Source organism: Lineus longissimus, chromosome 12 (genome assembly GCF_910592395.1).
Source record: "Lineus longissimus chromosome 12, tnLinLong1.2, whole genome shotgun sequence".
Classification (NCBI taxonomy): Eukaryota; Metazoa; Nemertea; class Pilidiophora; order Heteronemertea; family Lineidae; genus Lineus; species Lineus longissimus.
In genome coordinates, this window is record NC_088319.1 from 9,603,688 (window position 1) to 9,626,162 (window position 22,475).

A 22,475-nucleotide genomic window follows, 5' to 3' on the forward strand; every position below is an offset into this window, starting at 1 on the left:
AAAAAAAAATGTACATAAACTACATAAACGAAAACTACTTCTAATAACTATGGAATGTCAGGAAGGAGGGCATATTCCTTCAAGCCTTTCTGTATTAATTTGGCTAATCTTATAATGTGGCCTTTATTTTTAGAGTTAAATAATTTTGACATGTTTCTTGGATGTTGTAAAATTTTTGGGGGAATAAGCCCTCTCCGTAGATGATCTATCGCAGGACATTATTCGAAAATAAAATGAAATTCATTTCCAGTTCTTGTGAGATTACATGTTGTGCAAAACTTTTCACGTATTGGAGTTGTAATATTTTTCCGGGAGTTGATTGGTAGGTAACTTGTATGAGCAAGTTCTAAAGTCTACAAAAGTGGTACATGAATGTTCTGGTAGAACATGAAAGTGTCCTCATTGTTGATCATTGCTGTCCAGTCTTGACCATTCTCAGTTTTGCTAACATCTTTAAAGGGAAACAACCCAACTCACCATATCACACTGTGTTATGTTTGTATTTGCTTGTACAGGTAATTAATTTACAAAACCTTGTCTGAACTTTCTCAAAAATAACAAAAGATTCGAACCCACATACCTCAGGTCAGTAGTGCTCAGATCCATATAATAAAATTTGTGCAACACATGCGTCAAAAAGGTTTAACATGGTATCAAATGGTAGATCTAACCTTCTACCTTTTTGGCTCACCGCAGGGGAGTCTATACAACACTGCTGTGTCCGTCCGCCGTTGTCGTCGTTTCCGTCGTATCCTGCTTCAAAACAGCGGCACGTTTCTTAACCGCTAGGGCTATGAACTTGAAACTTTTTACACAGGACCCTCCAGGTCAGGTGACCACTGGCAATGACTTTCGGTCCGATCTAATTCTTGACCTGGCAACCAGGGGGCCAGAAGTGGAAACCTAAAAAGTGTGATATCTCTCTTATGAATAACTCGTTTTCAATAATATTTTTATGGTAGGTTCTCCTAGCAAGGATACATCACATATCGTACCGGTTTTTGATTTAACCTAATTTTCAAGGTCACAGAGTTCAAGTGGTGTAAATTGGCCGTTTGAGTGTAACTATGGCACTTTTCTTAACCGCTAAAGCTAACTTGAAATTTGGTACACCTGACTCCATATGTCGTATAACCGCTGACACTGAATTTCGGTCTGATCTGATTCTTTACTTGGCTATCAGGGGCCAAAACTAAAAAAGTGACTTGTTTTTGATGATGTCCTTATGGTCGGTTCTCCTAGCAAGGATGCATCACATATCATACGGGTTTTTGATTGAACCTAATTACAAGGTCACGTAGGTCAAATGGCGTAAATTGGTCGTTCGAGTGTAACTATGGCCCGTTTCTTAACCCCTAAAGCTATGAACTTGAATTTTGTTACGCATGACTTCGTACGTTATGTAACCTCGGACACCGAATTTCGATCTGATCTGATTCTCGACTTGGTCACCAGAAGGCCAAAAGTAAAAAGGTAAAAAGTGCAATATCTTGCTTATTAGTGACTTGTTTTCAATGATATTTTATGGTAGGTACAAACAACGATATATCACATGTCATACCAACTTTGGTTTGACCTATATACTAGACATGTATACTAGCCTGTTTCGTTACCAGGATGAATTCCTAACCGCCTAATATCTCTACGGTAAGCACAATGGCTCTTGGCCGTTTCACTGTATAACTGCATACATCGCTCTTGCTGCCTTATCGGTGAGCCCTTTTTTTGCCTTGGAAAAGTTACCGTTCCCTTAAAAAAACAATACCCAAGTAAAGGTATTCTTCAACACGTTCTAAGTAAGAATCTCCAGACTTGAAGATTGGTATGTTGCTTACGCGAGCTTTAGATTTAGTGATGACCATAACCTTTGTTTTACCTTTTTTAACCTGAAGTTTGTTACTGATGCAATAGTCGTATAAGCTATATTTCTTCTTCACTATCGGTCATAAATACAGTGTCGTCGGCATATATCAAGATTAACAATTTCATGAAGACCTCAACTTCACCTATTCTTGCATCCTTATCTAGCTGTTCAATGAGTTTCAAGCCAACCTCACCTCTCTCTTTGAAAAACGCATCCATATCGTATAGAAAAGTTGAGAAGAGTAGAGGCGACAAATTTTCTCCCTGTCTCACTCCAACATTCGAATTAAAATATCTCGAGTTGTTACCATTATGTAGCGAGGTCATTTTGTATTTGGGCCTAATTTTTTGTTACTGTGTACTTGTTCTGTGACCAGATTGAACTGAGCCTCAATCTGGTGTCACAAAATTCCAAGATGTCAACCATGACCATGTTTTTTCATTTTCTCCATTTAAATTCCATTTTATTCCAATTTTAAAGTGATGTACCTGGCTATGTCTTTCCCAATGACTCCAACTCAATAGTATTAAACCCCCCTGTTCAAAACACCCCTCGCGGTCAGCAATGCAGTCAGTCTGGGTCTTTAATGGCCAACTCGGCTCATATATGAAGGATTGGGGGTCTTTATCAAAGGTAACGGGAAAATAACATAAAAATCCTAAGCAAAAATGTGCATTTGTCATGACTATCGAACACTTTCTATGAAATTGCAAGTGCCAAAAAATGATGGTCATAAAGCAAGGTTCATGGGCTCATGTGAATTTTTAAAAAGGCACGTGAAATAAAAAAGTGATTTTTGGACCTTTTTAAAGATGTTTGTTCATAATGAAGGGATGGAATAAGGTGTATCCAAATACAACAGATATATGACCAACTAAATATACCATATTCTGCTGAAAACCGACGCATTCAAATATCTTATTTTATCACTGTGATATTTTTTAAAAACGGTGGACATTTTCTTTCTGGTAGGACTATACCTATCCTGGGTGGAGAGAAGCAAGTAGGGTTAAGTGCCATGCCCAAGGACACAAATATGAAACAGTGTTGATCCGTCTAAGTATCGAACCTACGACCACCTCGTTATAAGCCTGGCGCTCTATCCACTCTGCCACTGAACCCCAAAGGTGGCAGTTAAAAGATTAAAGGACCATTGGCATGATTAAGGGCGATATTACCCAGCTATCAGCTGCCCAGTCACCTCCTATTCTACATAAGTAGTTTCCATCAACAAATTGCACAAAAAAAGGAAAAATTCAGTATCCGTGTTATGGTCAATGTTATATCCAATCCATGATAGCAGATCACGTGATGTAAATAAACACACGTGGTCCAAACTTTGCACTTTGCACTTCAATAACAAATACAGATATGGATTTTCCCGGGAATTTCAGGTCAGATTTTTCATTCAGTCAGATTTTTCATGCAGTCAGATTTTTCATACAGTTCCCATCCCCTAAGGCTAAAGCTCCTAACTGCACATAATAGTAAAATGAATACCACCATTTTCACCCCCAGCTCCTAAGAAACCCTTTTCAAAACCGGGAAAAAACCCAAATCCGCATTTGTTGACCATTTTAACTGTGCACGTGCGTTTGTTTATAATTTCATTTCCCGAAATCTCAAAGAATCGCGGATTGGATATATCGCGCTTTTCCGACGTTGACTCCGATTTGACCCGAGTCTGCTCTCGACGCATCGACTCTTTCCTCGTGGAACGATGCACTAGTAAGGCGTTTCCAGGAGCTAGGAACTACCCCTTGAGGTCATGGTGCTGGTATCGATTTTTCTGACGTCACGCTGATGGCGCTTGATAACCCCGCAACTGCGACGATAAAAGGAAATGACGCTGCGTCTTAATAGCGGGGTGACGTGAACTCGGATCTCGGCGTGCACTCACGTGGCGGGGAAAGGTCTTTCGCGCCAGGACTTGCGCGCACTTAAAATAATGAATAATGCTTTTTTATTATCTAAAAGCTGAAACAAAATTGGAAAAGCGTCAAACACGTTCAGAAAAATAGTTAACTGATGAACCATAAGACGAACAAACATGTTGCAATAAAAAGCCGACAATTCCTTTAAAAAGAATTCATAACTATGTCCTAGTCCAGTCATGCGGGGATACTCAAAGTGTGAGTTACAATCCAAGCAAGCTATTTTGCCCGTCACACCTGCTGATCTGACTTGTCTGCTGCTGCTAGATTAAGGGGTAAACTGTCGATCAAAGTGGCCTGCATTGCTTTATTTTCAGCAGTATTGCGTAAAACAAGCATTAAGGTGCATTATTAGTACATGTATATGATGACCAATCTAGCTGAATTCATAGAGAGTTGAGATAGTAATTTCTCATTTCAGAAAGGCACTGGTAAATGGACTGCCATCAATGCCCTAGAGTTTGGAGTACCTGCCACTGTCATATGTAAGTCCATCATAAAGGCTATCTACGAGGCAAAAACACCTCCTGGGAAGAGTTTGAGAAAATAGTGATGAACCGGAGAATGGTTTATACTTGTGATAGATGCTTTTGTGCACTAGTTCATAGTCTTTCAGGCTGCTGTGATTACAGTCCAGCTGAGTTCATAACCCTAAGGAGACCAAATTAGGATGACGCAATCGGCTGCCCAGGGAGTCCAGCTGTGATGGGCTGAACATCACTCTTGGGCTTTGCGATTGACACCCTAATTCTAGCAGGATTAGAGATCAACAATCTTGAACTGGATTCGGCAAAAATTGCTTATCGGGCTTTAATGGGGGTATTTTGTTTTATCAGCTGGTTTCTGCGTCCGCGTCCACACTCTATTTCGCTCAATAACTCAAGAACTGCTCGTCTGACGGATCATCCTGACATGTGGTTTTACATTTGTTTTCTGCATTCCACGCCATAACTCGAGAACTGAGTGAGTGACAGACCTGAAACTTCTATGATGCGATGGCCTAGTGTAGGGGAGGTTCCCTATTGATTTATGACCCGACACGAAATCAAATTTGGCTGCCAGGCTGCCAATGGGGTCATCTCTATGTTCCCCGGTACCTATATGTTCCCCGGTACCTATCTTCCCCAAGAGGAACCTATGTTCCCCGGTACCTATCTTCCCCCATATAGGTACCTATGTTCCCCGGTACCTATCTTCCCCAAAGAGGTACCTATCTTCCCCCAAGAGGTACCTATCTTCCCCGGTACCTATCTTCCCCCATATAGGTACCTATGTTCCCCGGTACCTATCTTCCCCCAAGAGGTAACTATCTTCCCCCCAAGAGGTACCTATCTTCCCCGGTACCTATCTTCCCCCATATAGTTTTTATGATACAGTGTATGTACCAATTTAAAGCAAAGGCGCGTGCACCTTGGCCTTTAAGTCACAAAACAATGAATCTATGCTGAGTAAAAATGTCTTTTAATACAAACAAAAAATACTGAAACTTGGCTTTTTGGGGGATTTCTGGGAATTGCAATTTCCTGGAATTCAGTGACTTCATTCTGTGAGGTCTTTCCAGGAATTTGTAGAAACAAACCGTATCACAAAAAAACACACTTTTCTTTGCGGACATATGTACTGGGAACATAGGTACCTGGGGAACATATGTACCTCTTCGGGGAACATAGGTACCTCTTGGGGGAACATAGGTACCGGGGAACATAGGTATGCTCCCCATCTTTCTTCTCCACCACACAGTTTTAGAACCAGCTTAGTGACATCAAGAAACATATTTTGTGCCCACGGAGTGGGGACATAACCTACATTGCGATTCGCCTTGCTCGATCGCGTTTTCTCTAGTTCATTAATTGGGTATGCTTCAAAAATCCAAAGTCAGGACACTGGTGTGGTTGTGACATCCGGACTGATACGGATTTTGGGCTGGGTCAAGAATCGATAGGGAACCATCCCTCCCCTAGGACAACACTATTCTTCTCACTTTAAGAGTTGATTCGCATTTTTACTTTGGTGTTCTGCTATATTCTTTTCCATTTTCACTTCTCCAGCCGAAGCTGTGTTTGCACGTTGCCTTTCGTCATTGAAAGCAGATCGTGTGACGGCCAGCCGTAGTCTCAGGGGACCGGCAGAGACAAAATACAGGGGAGACAAGACAGCCTTTATTGAGAGCATTAGAAAGGTATATTCAGTTGGATAAAATAGCTTTTTTCGGCTTTCCTCAAGACTTAGGCCTATGTAACTTATGTGGCGTATGTGGCCTATGTGACTCAATTAGCGCCTATTGTACGTCGTCCGTATCCCTAACCGCTGCACCAATTCTCACCAAAAATGTTTCTATACGTCTCATTCGGAGAGTGTATTCTAAAACAACTTGGTTTAGAATGAACCGCACATTACAGTGTACATGTAAATCCACTATGCGCCAATGAAGCCTCGTTTTGAATTGAGCGGTTATGGTTAAGCAACCATAACCGCTTGGGTTGGTGCAAAATGTGGAAGCATTTCAAAAGCATTTAAGACGCATTTAAAACCACTTTATTCGTTATTTAATTAGAGATTTTTAAGAATAGAAATTGATACCTCACTGTCGGTATTGATTGTCTCACCTAAATCGTTCGAGTGGAGTTAAATTATTAGCCAAAACCTCGGCTACGCCTCAGTTTTGGTGTTCGTTAGCCAACCACTACTTCCTGTTCAGTATCAATCCCTTAAATCAAGTGATGAACTGATGAAATCAGATCATCATCAATTAATGGACAAAAACTTATTATAATATTTTAAAATGAATCAGCTGGATACATGTCAAAGAAGTCAGAACCTAGTATAAAATAACAGGTTTTGGTGAGACAACCAATACTTCCAGTTCGGTATCAATTCCTTAATCACAAATCCTGCAGGTTTTTGTGATTAAGGAATTGTCAAGGTCATGGAGGCCAAAGTTTAAAAAGTTTACTGTTGGGAGGCCCGTTTCATGGTTCTGTGTTCTGGAGCATTCTAATTTGGCGTGAAAATGTGTCAAGGCACCATACTCTGCACATTTATCAGACTTCTAATAAGGTTGCTAGGTGGCTGTCTTTTAAAAAAATTAAATTTGGAGCATGAACAACAGTAGTAGAATGTTTACCGTAAAATTTTTCTCTGGGTATTCCAAATTTCACTTCGGTCTAATAAGACTTCAAACATTGCAGCAATTTTACTAAACCGCAAACTAAATGACCACAAATACTGCAAACCGGGAAATATCTGCGTTTTGTGAAATTGCGTTTTTGCCGTAGTTATAATTTTGAGAATGCTATAACAGTAATTGAGTTAATGTTTGTTGTAGAGTTTTATTTTGGTGGATTTTGTTCATCGCAAAATACACGAAATTAAAATGTTCCCGGTTTACAGTATTTCCAGGTTCACAGTAGGTTTTGACTATGACAAACTTTTTTTAGACAATTCCTGTGAGGAAGGGGTTAATCTTTTCCAAGAAGCAAGAGCTTTCGACCACTCAGCCGAGACATTGACAGTGGTTGTAGAAGGTTGGGTTCTCACTTGCCAAAAGCTCCCCTCCCAACAAACTACAAAAGCAATCATTAGTTCCCTAGCAAATATGTTATTGTAGGCACCGATTTCAAATTCTCTTTCACATATCTCAGGCACTCTATGCTTCCAAGATCATCTCCTTTGCTCAGGGATTCATGCTCATGAAACAAGCAGCCAAGGAATTCAACTGGACATTGAACTACGGTGCCATTGCCTTGATGTGGATGGGTGGGTCGATTATCAAGAGGTGAGAAAAGATACTCTGGAGCTCAGGTTACTCCGAGGAATTTTTGAACAGTGTTTCAATATTCTTGTGTGAGGAATATATTATCACATAGTCATACAAGAACCAGTTCCCTGTCTGCACCTGAGACCACCAATTAGAACCCCTTAGCTCCCTTGTCGTCTGTTTTTAAAGGGACTCCGAAGTGGCAGTATCTAAAACCGCATACCACATACCACATACCACTTACCCACATACCCACATACCCACACGCCAATTTTTTCCAGGTGGGGCTATCCGATGACGGCGCCACCACCAGTAACTTATGTTAAAGGGGAAGTCTGTTGTTAAAGGGGAAATTTGTCGATATTTCCACGATATTTCCCTTTAACACTAGAAAGTGACGGTGGCGCCCTCTAGGATTCGAATATCACCATATCCCCCTTTATATCGACAGATATTCCCATTTGGCAGAGTACCACATCCGGTGGAAATATCGACAAATTTCCCCTTTAACAACAGACTTCTCCTTTAACATAAGTTACTGGTGGTGGCGGCCTCTAAGGTCGAAAGATCGACAGATTTTCCTTTAACAATATTTGTGAAGAAAAAGCTTCAACCGCCATTGGATTGCCCCACCTGGAAAAAATTGGCATGTGGGTATGTTGATATGTGGCATGTGGTATGTGGTTTTAGATACTGCCCTCCGAAGTCTCAATAAAGACCAAGAAAACTTGTGCTAATTGACCAGTACACCACCCCAGCACCTAGTTTTTTTATAGTTGAATATGTTATATAACGCAGACTGTGGAGATGTGGCAAATTTACCTTTTAGGCCAGGTTTACATATCCTTTACGTTGCCACATGTCACGTGTCACATGTGCACTATCTTCTCACAAGTATGTTCCGTAGTTGACTGAAGACTTTGGCTTGGAATAAAGACGCAAAGGACATGAGGGTGAAAAGTGAAATCCTGAATCATTGTGTAGCCCACCATTTGAAAATGACTTGTTTGTTCTTAAAAGTGGCATGTTACAAATGACATGATTAACTAGAAAAGTAAATTAATCGGAACATTTAAACAAAATATCATCGAGAAATAAAAATTGATTCTAAAAAAAGTAATTAAACATTAAAAAATATATCATCGAATGAAAAAATTCATCGAACATGAAGAAAAGAAATCGAACATTTTGACGTCATCATTTCTTGCGTACAATCCCTGATCTTGGCCTCGTGCTCCGGAGTTTGCCGAACACTTACGAAATTCGACTCACGTGTCTTGTTTACTGCTTGAACTGTGAGTATTCTGGGCAAGTCCGACAGTGTTGTGTCGGTACCTACTGATTATTTACTGAAAAAAATATTGGGATAAAAATGTTTTATTATGGCATGATAAGTGCAAATCATTCGAAATATTGAAAATTCTTGATCTGTTTACTCATCCTTTTCCTTTACGGCCCTTCCGAAATTTTTCCGAGTTTTACCCAGACGATCTCGTTGTTGTTGATGTCGTCGGGGATACACGACTATTGAAGGACCTAATGAGGATGCAGGGGAATCAAAATTCAAACAGTAAACAAGTACACGTGCGTCGAATTTCGTAAGTGTTCGGCAAACTCCGGAGCCCGAGGCCAAGGTCAGGTATTGTACGCAAGAAATGATGACGTCAAAATGTTCGATTTCTTTTCTTCATGTTCGATGAATTTTTCGTTCGATGATATTTTTGTGAATGTTTAATTACTTTTTTTTTGATCAAATTTTTTCTCTCGATTTTATCTTTTAAATATTCCGATTACTTTTTGGTTCGATGTCTTTTTTGTTGGATGACATTTTTTAAATGTTCGATTAATTTTTTGGTTCAATATCTTTTTCTGTTGGACGACATTTTTCAAATGTTTGATTACATTTTTTGTTCGATGACATATTTTCACTCGCTTTATAATTTTGTTTGGACTGATAATATTTCTTAAAACTAAGTAATATTTGTAAATTTAAGTCATTGATTTCAAGATATCGTGTGTTTTGTTTTTTGTTGAATTTTTGAAGCAAACGGTGTGCCATTCAAAAGCGATGCAATCGATTCGCTCCGTCCTTGCTCTGTTGTGGACCGCTTTTAGGATACATCCAAATGGTGGCGATGATGTTGAATAGGGGAAATATCTTCGTTTAAATCGCATATTGCGGCATAGGATAAATACAAAACCACACTTGTGTGATTTCTGAGGTGCGGTCTCGGGGATTTCCTTGCCAAAGGCCATCACGATCGGGGGTAGTCTGATACCTCGAAATCCACCTGTAGAAAGTAGTTTTGTGTATTTATTCTGATCGTTTCATGACAGAATCCTGTCGTGGATATCAAATATGAAATTGTTTAGAATTTGACCCCAGGCAGTTGCCAATCAGCGCCACCCGTTGGGCCTTATGGTATTAGGCTGCAATCCAAAAATCAGTAATTCTGATCCCAGTCAAGGCAAGTTCAGAATAACTGATTATAAGAAAAGAGCCTCTCTCCTAATTTATTACCGCCTGATTATGCAATGAATAACACCAGGTTGTATATGCTTGCCTCCATCTGTAAATGATGCCACTCACATCTCTTTAAATCTTCCATTGCAGTCGTATTCTGCGAAATATTAAGGAAGCCTTTGATCAGAATCCAGATCTTGTTACCCTCCTTATGGAGGACTTCTTCGTGGATGCTATTCATAATTGTCAGGTAGGTTTGCAGTCAACTAGGCTATGTTTTCGGTCTTCACGCAGTAGCTGATACAAGTCTATGTACAGAGTGAGTCAATAAAAACTATACACTTTTTAAAGCCCCATTGACATTGTTTTATGGTGCAGCAATATTTACTATATTTTTTCACATGTACTTTGGCAGCAACTCTTCCTTCTTCTCTCACTGATCATTGATGGATACGAATGAAATTGAAATGACCATGATTCGTGTCCTGGGTGCACGTCCTGGGTTGCATAAGCAATTCACAAGGCCATGGACATGAAATTAACTTGCCATAAATGTTTTAAAGTTTTATCTCCAGCCCTGATCAGTTGGCGCAAGTCAGATATCACCTGAGCCCTTTAACTGTCACTTGTGCAGACATCCATAAACCAAAAGAAGTGCAAAGAAGGAAGAGATGCTGTCAAAGTACCTGTGTGAACAAATATTGTATACTGGATCCACTCACCAATAAGATCCCAAGCACGACATACCCGATTTTTGCAACCACCTCAATGGGTAGAGCCTACACAACCGGGCATAATAGTAGGCCTTTCGCAGCCATAAAAGGGATGGGATATCTTGTCTTCGTTTCTTCCAATTAGTCTTTAATTGTAATTTGAAAAATTCCGCTGTAGAGTCATGACGAGTCATGACGATTACGTTGTTAACTCTTGAATAGTTATCCCATCCCTTTTATGGCTGTGAAAGGTCTACTATTGTGTTCGGCTGTTTAGACTCTACCCATGGTAGTACAAATCGGGTATTGTCGGGCTTCGGATCTTATTGGTGAGTGGATCCAGTATATATATTGCTGCACCATAAAGCAATGGGGTTTTAAAAAGTGTATAGTTTTTATTGACTCACCCAGTATATCCACCATCAACCTGCAAGCTTGACGGGTCATTTGCTAGTTGTAATCATGTGGTGAATTAGCCTCGGGTTCAAGACATCCTATCTGTTAAGGGCGGCATCTGTTTATTAGGGAGGTTAAGAACAGCGACTTATCGAGGCGCCTTACACATAAACGGATAAAACTCTGTAGAAAGAGGACGAATTCTGTGCACATTTCTATCCGTATTCGTATAAGAATCTGTGATAAGTCCCTGTTCTCAACCTCTATGAAGGCCATGACGGTAAGTGCTGGACTTCTGTTGGTGGATTTTGCAAGTTTAAGTCTGTTCTGAGCCGTTAGTTCTTTATAATGTGTGTTAGATTTTGCATTTATTATTCTGCGATGCTAAATCACTTTGATTAGGATTAGTTTGAGAAGTTCTGCAATAAATGCAAATTTTAACTATAAATTTGTTGTGTTTTCTTACAGAAAGCATGGCGTGATGTTGTTGCCACGGCCGTCCAACTCGGGGTGCCAACTCCAGCTCTTGCATCCGCGCTGGCTTTCTATGATGGGTACAGAACCGAAAGGCTGCCAGCCAATCTCATCCAGGTGGGTAGAAACTGAAAACGTTCTCCACGACAGCTGGAACGATTTCCTTTCTGCCAATTCAGACTTACATTGCGCCATGCAATAGCAGACTGTGTGAATATAACAAAATTAATCAGTCAGTTAACAAACCGTGGAGAATTTGTGCAACTCTATTTTTTCTTAAAAGTATGCTTTCCAGAATATGGATAAAAGCGTTTCATGATATTGTCTTTTCAGGCCCAGCGTGATTTCTTCGGCGCTCACAAGTACGAACTTCTCTCAAAACCTGGGAAATTCATTCACACCGACTGGACTGGACACGGAGGCAGGGTGTCATCAACAACGTATGATGCATAGCAACTCAGGAAATCCCATCCTGAGGAAATCAGGAGTTAATGTTCGCTTCTCCGGTCCTGCACACAAACCCCCGAGACATTTGCCCTCATTTGGTGAAGTACAGGCGTACGTCACCTTTAAGTCAGCACGGAGATTAAACTGTCAACCTCGGTTCTGGTACCGTACTAATCAATGAAAACCGCACTCAGAACTTGCAGTGCACACTTCGATAGAGACGCTGCTCTCGCGTTGTAGGCATGATCAAATGCCAGTCATTCTCCAAAGCAGCGATAACATTCAAGCATAGTGTAACTATCCACTGCACCGAAGAATGAAAGCGAGTTTGGATATCGTTTTTGAAATTCCTTGACTCAAAATCAATGTAAGCGACGTTCTGATTGGGTGCACTTACTTCGCTCTGTTCATCTTTAAGTTGTGAAATTCTGAAAAATCTATATTTGTCGGCCGCCTAAAAATCACCCGCGAATTGGCTGAGACCCCTTTTCAGCAAAAACAGGCCAATTCATTCAAACAGATGGATTGAAAGTCGTCCAACTTGCCTCAATATCTCTCTACACACATGTTACAATTACAAAACAACTGGTAAAAGTCCCATGACTTATCTATTTCCTCAGTTATTCACTTTTTTCACAGCGACCCCTATTTTTGCACCCCCGGGCGGCCGTCACCCTCAATTCAACCCCTTGCTGCTCCAAAGGTATAATTATCATCTTTATTCCCAAAATTGATAGAGAATAAGCCCATAACCTATAGTGAAACAACAGTGACATCTGTTATCCATTTCTACAGTGTCCTAAACACAAAACCGAGTATACTCGGTTTGCGCCATCAAAGTTAAATCGAAGTTGTAATTAGATTAGAGTAATTCACTCTCAAAGTTGAAGTCGGAGTGAGAGTCGTCTCTAATAGATATATAGCTGCAAACGTGTCAGAACACATATTTGCTGACAATTGGTTCACGAAACTAATGCAATGCACGCTTCATTCCACACTGCAGTCTCCCCTGCAAAATAGATAGAAACATAAGCTTTGGTAAAAAGGGTTGTGAAAACCTTGCCAAAGGACTTCTAATATTGGTCTAATGTGTCTGTCTGTTAATTTAATGAATTGTCCTAGTAGTTCATAGCTCGACATAAAGTACATATATTGCGAAGCCATTATCATTTGGGTGGGCTCTGTCTTTACTCACTGGCACGGAGTTTATCATATAAGTCCTCAGAATGCTCCGACTGTGATGGCTTTGGGTATCCTGTTGATCCTCCCCTTGTAGACACCTCCACATTATTGACATGTCCATTCAGTCCCACCTCTCTACTCTGAACTGCAGACAGGGCAATGGTGACTTTCTACTCGCAATTACGGACAGTTAACAAAAACAGTGGCCTAGCAGGTGATAAGTTAGCGTAATAAATGGAAATACAGTAGAACCTCTCTACTAAGGACACTTTCGGGACTGACGAGTGCTGTCTCTAATAGAGAGTTGTCCTGATTAGAGAGGTCAAATTGAATGGAAACCACGAATTTGAGACCAAAACTAGTGTCCTCAATAGAGAGTTTGTCCTTGATAGAGAGGTGTCCACTAAGGGAGGTTCCACCGTACATGTAATCATACATGGTGTGTTTTGGTGAGTGGATTTAGTTCTGATCGCTCTCCTTGTCAGGACCTGTTGCTCTCCTCAAAGTCCCAGGCTTTGTTCAGTTATCGTCTCAGCTCATCATTGAGCCTAGCTATAATTAAGACTTAATTGTTGTTTATTGAGTTGTTTGTTCCCTTGTATACTAATTACGAAATGGTGTGAAGTAGCAAATGCGTTTAGTAGTTACATGCTTTTATGTAACTAACTAAGGATATTCATGTATTGTAAAATACAAGCCATGTAATGACAAAGTTGGCAATTTAAATTACTCTGGTTATTTATTTATTTAAATGTATCTATTTATTTATTTACTTATTTATTTATTCATTTATTCAAATTCACTATGCCATACATAAAAGTAAAACATATATTGACAAATACAAACGTGCTACAATAGGGACATCAAATAGGCTAAAGCATTTAATTAGCTGCCCTTTAAAAAACAACAATATGCATTAATAAGGCACAATTAAGTTACGTTGGTCGACACAGAGCACAGCGACGAAAGCTTGTCCAAGTGCATGTGTTTTGTACATTAAAAGAAGAAACTTGCTTAGATTTGTAAAAGTCTATGACCAAGCATGCCAAGGGCGGATCCAGACTTTTTAGAAAGGAGGGACGCAAGTGAAGGCTAAGCCTTAACATTGTAGGCGCGAACGGAGTTCGGCGCGAACGCGGACGAATTTTCACACTTATAGTGCATTGATATTTGAAACTTGGTTCAGGTGATCAGTATAGTGTAAAGAATGCTGACTGTGTATGATATCGTTATTGACAATAAATTATTCAGAGACACTTTTCTAAACGTGCTACCCTCGGGGTATTTGTAGCCCACTAGCTCGGGGTATTTTTAGCCCCTATAAATAGTTCGATATACCTGTCATAAATCATAAAGATGCTAGGTTTCTTCATTCTTATACCTGAAATAATATTATTTGATCAGAGATACAATGTAAACCCTTCCGTAACCGAAGTTATAGCTAGAAGGTGCTATAAATACATACCCCATTTAACCTTATATGTCAAAATTTGGCTGAGTCCAATGGTGGTCCTGACAGATTCAAGTTAGCAATGGTTATCTCGCAACGACAAGTATGCAGCCGGTCTGCTTCTTCAAGTTCACTTCACGTTTAAGCTCAGACTCTTTCACAATATTTGGATCACCTTTCTTATAGTATTATAGCCAATCATCGCACTTTCTATTGACCTCATGTACCACCTTTTATATGTATCTGTGATAATAAATCAGAGTTAGTTTAGTCTTTGTACAAGAATCATGTCTGCTGTTTATGGCTGGCGCGAGTGGACAAAATTTAGAATTAATTAACGGCATAAATAGGAATTGTGGTGCACCATAAATCAACGAATCAAAACATCGGATCTGGTGAATTATGCCGCAGCAGAATTCAGAATTATGCCACGGCATAAATAGGAATTGTGGTGTGACCAATCAGAAGGTGTCAATCGTTTTATTTATGGTATGGCATAAATCTCACTTCCGTCCACAATTCCTATTTATGCCACGGCATAATTCACGAGATCCGATGTTTTGATTGGTTGATTTATGGTGCACCACAATTCTGATTTACTTCCGTCCTCCTTAAATGACACTTCCGTCCACAATTCCTATTTATGCAGCGGCATAATTCACGAGATCCAAGGTTTTGATTGGTTGATTTATGGTGCACCACAATTCCGATGTATGCCGTGGCATAATTATGAATTCTGTCCACTCGCGCCTATGGCAAGCGGAGTGTCCAGTAATTAAAAAAACCTAGATTTATTCAAACCTGGTTTTTTACCTAATAAACTAAGTTTATTTGGAAAAAATATAGGTTTTTTAAAAACAACCTTGTTTATTAGCTAATAAACCGAGTTTCTTTGATAAAACCAAGTTTTTTACCCAATAAACCTTGTTTCTATCCACAAATGTCAAGTTTAACAAATAAACTTGGTTTTATTCCCTAAAATATAAGTTTTTCATCCAGTGGTAATAAACTTAGTTTTATAGCAAAGAATCTTGGTTTATTAACAATAACTGGACAAATGGCTTATAAACCTACCTTTTTACATAAAAAACTTGGTTTTATACAAAACAACTTAGTTTTCTGCAATAAAATCTGGTTTTATTGTAAAAAATATAGGTTGTTTTGAATAACTGGACAAACGGCGTGCAAAAACCTACTTTCTATCGAGAAACTTGTATTTTCTACCTCGCCCCATGTACACAAATCCGCGATGTTATCGGGACGAGGATGGGCAACCTCGGCACCACGTGGTACTACTGCCCTGTAGCCAGTGCGATTCTTGCGCTAGCGGCAGCACATGTAGCATACAATCCGGTATCACTATTGAACCTCGTTCCTGGTCATCATGATCACCGCATTCATACATGGGAAAGCTTTGGAATGCTGCACTGCACTGCACTCTGTAAACTAGTTAGTGAGACCCTAACCTCATCCCAGATAACTCAATGTAGGTAGGATCGAGGTTTAAAAATGTTTTCTAATAAACCAGGTTTTTTAAAAAAAACTAGGTTTATAAGTAAAAAAACTTAGTTTTTTTAAATAAACTAGGTTGTTTTGGTAATAAACCTTGTTTTATTGAATAAATGGACATTTCTGTACAGAAACTTATATTTTATACGATTATGTGGTAAAAAACCAAGTTTTTTAGGTAATAAACCAGGTTTTTTATCATAAAATGTTAGTTTCTGTTAAAAAACCTACTTTATTAGGAAAGAAAGTAAAAAAACTTGGTTTTATTAAAGAAACTCGGTTTATTAGTTAATAAACAAGGTTGTTTTTAAAAAAACTTATATTTTTTCCAAATAAACTTAGTTTATTAGGTAAAAAACAAGTTTTTTTTGAATAAATCTAGGTTTTTTTAATTACTGGACACTCCGCTTGCCATACGCGCCAGCCATAGCTGTTGGCCATTCTTTATAGAAATACCCCTGACTGATCAATAAGGAGATACGTCTCAACAGGTTAGGCGAGGTCGATTGTAGCTATACCTGGAATCTTCACTGTAGAAAAGTTCTGAATCAGTCATACAAAGTCAGCAGTTTGCTGATCGCGTCCGATCCAGGGATTGCGTGCAGTAATATGTGTCATTCTGCTCCGAGGGTTCACCAAACTAGGCTATGTCATTTTTTATTATCAAACACTGTACTCTAAAAGATGCTTTGTTCGTACGAATCGTTGGCGTTCTCATTTATAGAAGGATGTATATGGTATCGTATACCAAACAACAGGAAATCCAACATTTCTTAGAAACTACTGTGAGGGGTTACAAAGCGAATGAATCCACGAAAACTCTTTAAGCTTCCATACCAATGTATTTTGTTTTACAAGGATGAATAAAGTTTCGTCGTTGTACCGAAAAATTTTGTCTGGTATTTTGTGAGAAAGTTAGTTCAGATGATGAGATTTTGGTCATTTTGAAGCATGGGCATAAACAGAGCGTATCCTTATTTAGGCGACTTTCACTTTGGTCCGTTTGCATCTTTGCCATTGATAACCACAAATTGGACACATCAGCCCTGAGAGGTCATTCCCAGCCGGGAGCAGCATCGATCCCGCTTCATCAGCAGGGTGAGAATTGGATTTCGGAGCATTTGCTGGTGTCGTGTTGAGTATGATCTGCCTAGATAGTGTTGAATTGCAGGTTCGGTAGTTTTTTATTCAAATTGTGGACTATTCACACTTTTTGTGTGTGCCAGTGTTTTTTTTTTGTAAAGATCAATGCACTAACATAAGAAAGCGTTGCCTTCGATTAAATGCTGAATCATAGTAAAAAACAGCTGTGTCAGCAGAGTAAGCTTCGCTGATAATCGAACTTCAGGCAAGGGCTGTCGTGTCGTTCAGTCCGGATGGCTCCTGGGCGATTTTATAGTTACGTCGCTTTTTGGCTCACCGTAGGGGAGTCTATGTAATACCGCAGTGTCCGTCGTCCGTCGTCCGTCGTCCGTCGTCCGTCGTCGTATCCTATTTCAAAAACAGTGGCACGTTTCTTAACCACTAGGGCTATGAACTTGAAACTTTGTACACAGCACCCCCTAGGTCAGGTGACCTCTGACACTGAATTTCGGTCCGATCTGATTCTCAACTTGGCCACCAGAGGGCCAAATGTTGATATCTAAAAAGTGTGATATCTCGCTTATTAGTGACTTGTTTTCGGTGGAACTTGTGTTGTAGGTACTCATAGCAAATATACATCTTATATTATACGGGTTTTTAATTTGACCTACTTTTCAAGTTCACAGAGGTCATATGGCGTAAATTGGCCGTTAGAGTGTAAACTATGGCACGTTTCTTAACCACTAAAGCTATGAACTTGAAACTTGATACATATAACCCCCTATATCACATAGCCTCTGGTGCTGAATTTCAGTTTGATCTGATCCTCAACTTTGCCACCAGGGGGCCAAAAGTGGAAATCTAAAAAGTGTGATATCTCGCTTATAAGTGACTTGTTTTCGATAAAATTTTTATGGTAGGTACTCTTAGGAAGAATACATCACATGTTTTACGAATTTTCAATTTGACCTACTTTTCAAGGTCACAGAGGTCATATGGCGTAAATTGGCCGGTAAAGTGTAAACTATGGCACGTTTCTTAACCAGTAAAGCTATGAACTTGAAACTTGGTGCATATAACCCCCTACATCAGATAACCTTTGGTGCAGAATTTTGGCCTGATCTGATTCTTTATTAGGCCACCAGGGGGCCATAATGGAAAAAGGAAGAAGGACAATATCTTGCTTATTTGAGTGAATTGTTTTCGATAAAATTTTTATGGCAGGGACTTCTAGCAAGGATACACCACATGTCCTACTATTTTTGGATTTTCCTCCTTTTCAAGGTCACAGAGGTCAAATGGCGTAAATTGGCCATTAGAGTGTAACTATGGCACGTTTCTTAACTGCTGAAGCTATGAACCCCCTACATCAGATAATCTCTGACACCGAATTTTGGCCTGATCTGATTCTTGATTTGGCCACCAGGGGGTCAAAACTGAAAGTACGACGTGCAATATCTCGCTTATTAATGACTTTTTTTCGATGAATTTTTTATTGCAGGGACTCTCAGCAATCACACGATATTGATCTTGTTGATGTCATAGACAATTATTGGTTGGATCATAAACTTATATATACTGCCCTGTCTTATTACTTGACATCAATACACATCTAAAAAAAGTCTTCATGCCTGATTGAGTTCACCATATTCACCTCTAAACTAAGCATGATCCTGCCTATTAAAAGATGTATACGGTGAGCACAATGGCCCCTGGCCGTTTCATTTATTCTTGAGGTTCTCACTCTACGTGCTACTTTGAAGTCAACATGCCGAGTGCCGCAAAGTACGATTTACCCTTGAATGGCGGTATTTGACATGAGGGTTTCAACGTAATGCAAGCGTAGATTACTTTGTTGAAATCTTATTGTATTATGATCTCTGGCGGTGAAGAAATACAGTCCCAAAAGAAGCTATGTTGCCTAACCCTGAATGCTGCGCCATTTTCATCACACGATGTTTCATTTTTCAAGACCCATTGATATATTGTTGTTAGTTCTCATGTTTCTTTACAGTTGAACCACAGTTAAAGCACATGAAGCATGTAAACGCAGAAAGAAGCCAAATCGTTTGATGCTGGTACAAATCGTCGACCTCAAGTCATTTCGGCACGGGTGATATCACAAGGGCATTGTGTCTTAAATTAATGGTTGTACGGCTAAGAGCTGCTTCAAAATCGCGGCACCGCCTCAACCGGCAAACATCTAATTTATGAAAACAGCATAGCTGCAATACAATCTACGATGATGATGTCGCGTAACTTCAAATAACGTAATTTTGAAGAAGGCAGATGCTGGTCAATCCTAGCCAACCCGATGAAGCGTAGAGGAGCAGAACAAAGACCTTGATTATATACATGTACAATGAACCACAGTTTACAGGAGCAAGAGTAGCCTTGCCAGCAACGCAAACATCTAACATATTCATGGAAACACACGCTGCATGGTAACAAAACTCCCTCAAGGGAGTGTGATAGGACCACTTCTTTTCGTGATATACGTAAATGACCTCCCGAACGAAGTGGCAAATGAATTACAAATGTTTGCAGATGATGCACGGCGTATGGGGTCGCAATTTCAGTAGAAACGGAGGCGGTATGCCAAGCAGACTTGGGATCATTGGAAAAGTGGTCAGGGATATGGCAGATGAGTTACAATCTGGACAGGTGTAAACATATGAGATTGGGTAACATGCCTCTACAAAGTCAGTATCACTTAAGTAACCCGGATGGCTCACCACATTACCTAGAATCGGTCGAGATGGAGAAGAACCTAGGAATAATTGTAGACTCGAATCTGTCATTTGAACAACACATTGATAAAATCGTAAAGACTGCAATCGCAGCACTTGGAACTATGAAAAGGACGTTCAGTTACATGAATCACAGTATTTTCACCCTCCTATATAAAGCGCTTGTGATAACTCATCTGGAGTATGGACAGGAAGTATGGAGCCCGGTGAAGAAAGGCTGTATAGACAAACTAGAGAAGGTCCAGCGTAGGGCAACGAAGCTTGTTAGAAACCTAAAAAACTTGCCTTATAAAGAACGATTAAGACGCCTCAAGTTGCCGAGTCTTCGACATAGGAGATTGAGGGGCGACATGATTATCTTGTTCAAAATAACACATGGATACTTAGAGACGAGGCGCGAAATACCATACAGCACAAACAGAAACCTCCGGGGCCATCCGCTCAAGCTGGAGCCAACCCGTTTCACAAACAGGGCTAGGTCTCACTTCATCACAAACAGGTCGGTGTCAGAGTGGAATAAGCTGTCAGAAGAGGTAGTCATGGCGCCATGGATCGAATGCTTCAAAAGCCGACTAGATAGCCACTGGGCAGCGAAGGACATATATTCGTACTGATGATGGAATGGTTGTTCTTAGTTCTAGCTATTATGTAATTTGGAAACTGACTTAAATGTGTTGACGGTGTAAATATGTACATAAGTTTATTGGACACTTTACCTGCACTAGCATGCGTACTCCACCCAAAAAGATATGTTTTACTTGAGACGACTAACAGGAGGCAAAGACCCAGGAGGGCCGCGAAGCCGCTATTGATGATGATGATGATGAAAACTGATGACGTCGCTTTAGTTCGTTCGATCGTTCCGTAAGAGACGTTCTGATTGGTCCAAAATCGAGGCTACTTGCCGGACAAAAATAGCTTCTGGGGCGGAAAATGTCAAGGTTTTGGCTGAGTGATAAAGCGGTTTCAAACTATTGCGGGTCAAGATGGTAAACCCAAAGAATTTTACCAAAAAAGAGAAACGCCAAATTCCCTATCTTTCATTGAAGCAAGAAATTCTAAGATCATAGTTCCTGATCTATATATTTACTTTTTGGATTATTAACGGCCTGGTGGCTAGTCGAATCTGCTTGGAGGCACATTGAGTCGAAAACATTTTCAGAATTTAAACAGGGATAGGTTCGTACACGAGAAAGGCAACAATCAATTTAAAAAGACGACGGCAAAATGTCCTGCTCGTTTTCATTTGAAATTACCACCATGCTAGATTTAATTCAATAAAATATCCCATGTTTGAAAATCGACAACCAACCTCTGTAATATACGTTGTCTCTACGTAAAAACTCCCGATAGTTGGCCAGTGTGGCAGATTCATAAATGTAATGCATGATTCTGCACGAGACTGACTGCTGAGTAATGTTCATGGACTACATTATGTATGACGTATATTGGGACTCGCAGCATAAAGTCGGAGGCGGAGCTATTATACAATACTGAGCCTAATGAATATTAGCAATTACCCGTGCTCGATCCATCGGGGCATGGACACATTGGAGTGTTCGGTATTTGGAGGAAGGAATAACCAATAGAAAGAAACATTTGTATTTCATATTGATTATAATTTGGCCGTTATTTGTCGCTTCGAAAGAACAATATATACTGGTTATTTTGGTGTAAATTGCGTTGCACTGCGGTTATGCGCCAGGAATCCTGGCCCAGTGCATCCGTCTTCGGCAAACTATTTGACCCATAGCTGGCTCACTGACGCCCTCTCAGTCCTGAAATCGCTGCAAAATCCCAGAAAGGAAGATAACAACGACCTCCTCAAAGCATTGAAAGACCTCTATTTAAGTAGGAAAAAAGTAGTTCTACCGTGGATTCCAGCCCACTGCAACGTCAAGGGGAACGAAAAGGCGGACCAACTAGCCAAGGAGGGAGGCAAAAAAGACCAATGTGACCTATCCCTTTCCTACAGCGAGGCCAAAACCGAACTTAAACAAGGATATCGGAAGAAGTGGAAGGAAGAGCATCCTGAACACAATGAAGGAGACAGCTTCTACCAACTGACAAGAAGGGAGCAGGTCCTAATATTCAGACAGCGAACCGGACACAGCAGGCTAAAACACCACCTGTTCACTAAATTCCGCATCGGTGAGAGCGACACCTGCATATGCAATCAAGAGCCCATGACTGCTGAGCACATACTGGGAAGATGCTCAAGTTTTGCAGACCTGAGGAAGGAGACCTGGCCAGAGGGAACACGAATCCAGTTATATGGAGATCTCCAGCAGCTACGCAGGACCACCGACTTTATGATAAAATCCGGACTGACTGTCTAAAACTGTTTAACACCGTGTTCTATTGTTTTTATAGAAATTTTCTTGTTCACTTCTTTTTTTCCTGGGCGGCAAAGAAAAGGTTCGCCCAACATTAGCATTGGGGGGGAATATAT

At 40.1% G+C, this 22,475-nt stretch overlaps 1 protein-coding gene across 1 annotated transcript in view; it reads left to right on the plus strand.

The window, feature by feature from the left end:
• Positions 1-17,080, plus strand: part of LOC135496715 (6-phosphogluconate dehydrogenase, decarboxylating-like) — a 48,246-nt gene extending 31,166 nt beyond the window's left edge. Inside the window, exons 8-13 of the mRNA XM_064786185.1 lie at positions 4,220-4,283; positions 5,847-5,977; positions 7,440-7,573; positions 10,170-10,269; positions 11,597-11,719; positions 11,936-17,080. Coding sequence (XP_064642255.1) covers positions 4,220-4,283; positions 5,847-5,977; positions 7,440-7,573; positions 10,170-10,269; positions 11,597-11,719; positions 11,936-12,055 — 672 coding nt within the window. The 3' untranslated portion in view covers positions 12,056-17,080. The remainder of the gene's footprint in view (positions 1-4,219; positions 4,284-5,846; positions 5,978-7,439; positions 7,574-10,169; positions 10,270-11,596; positions 11,720-11,935) is intronic.
• Positions 17,081-22,475: the final 5,395 nt, after the last annotated feature.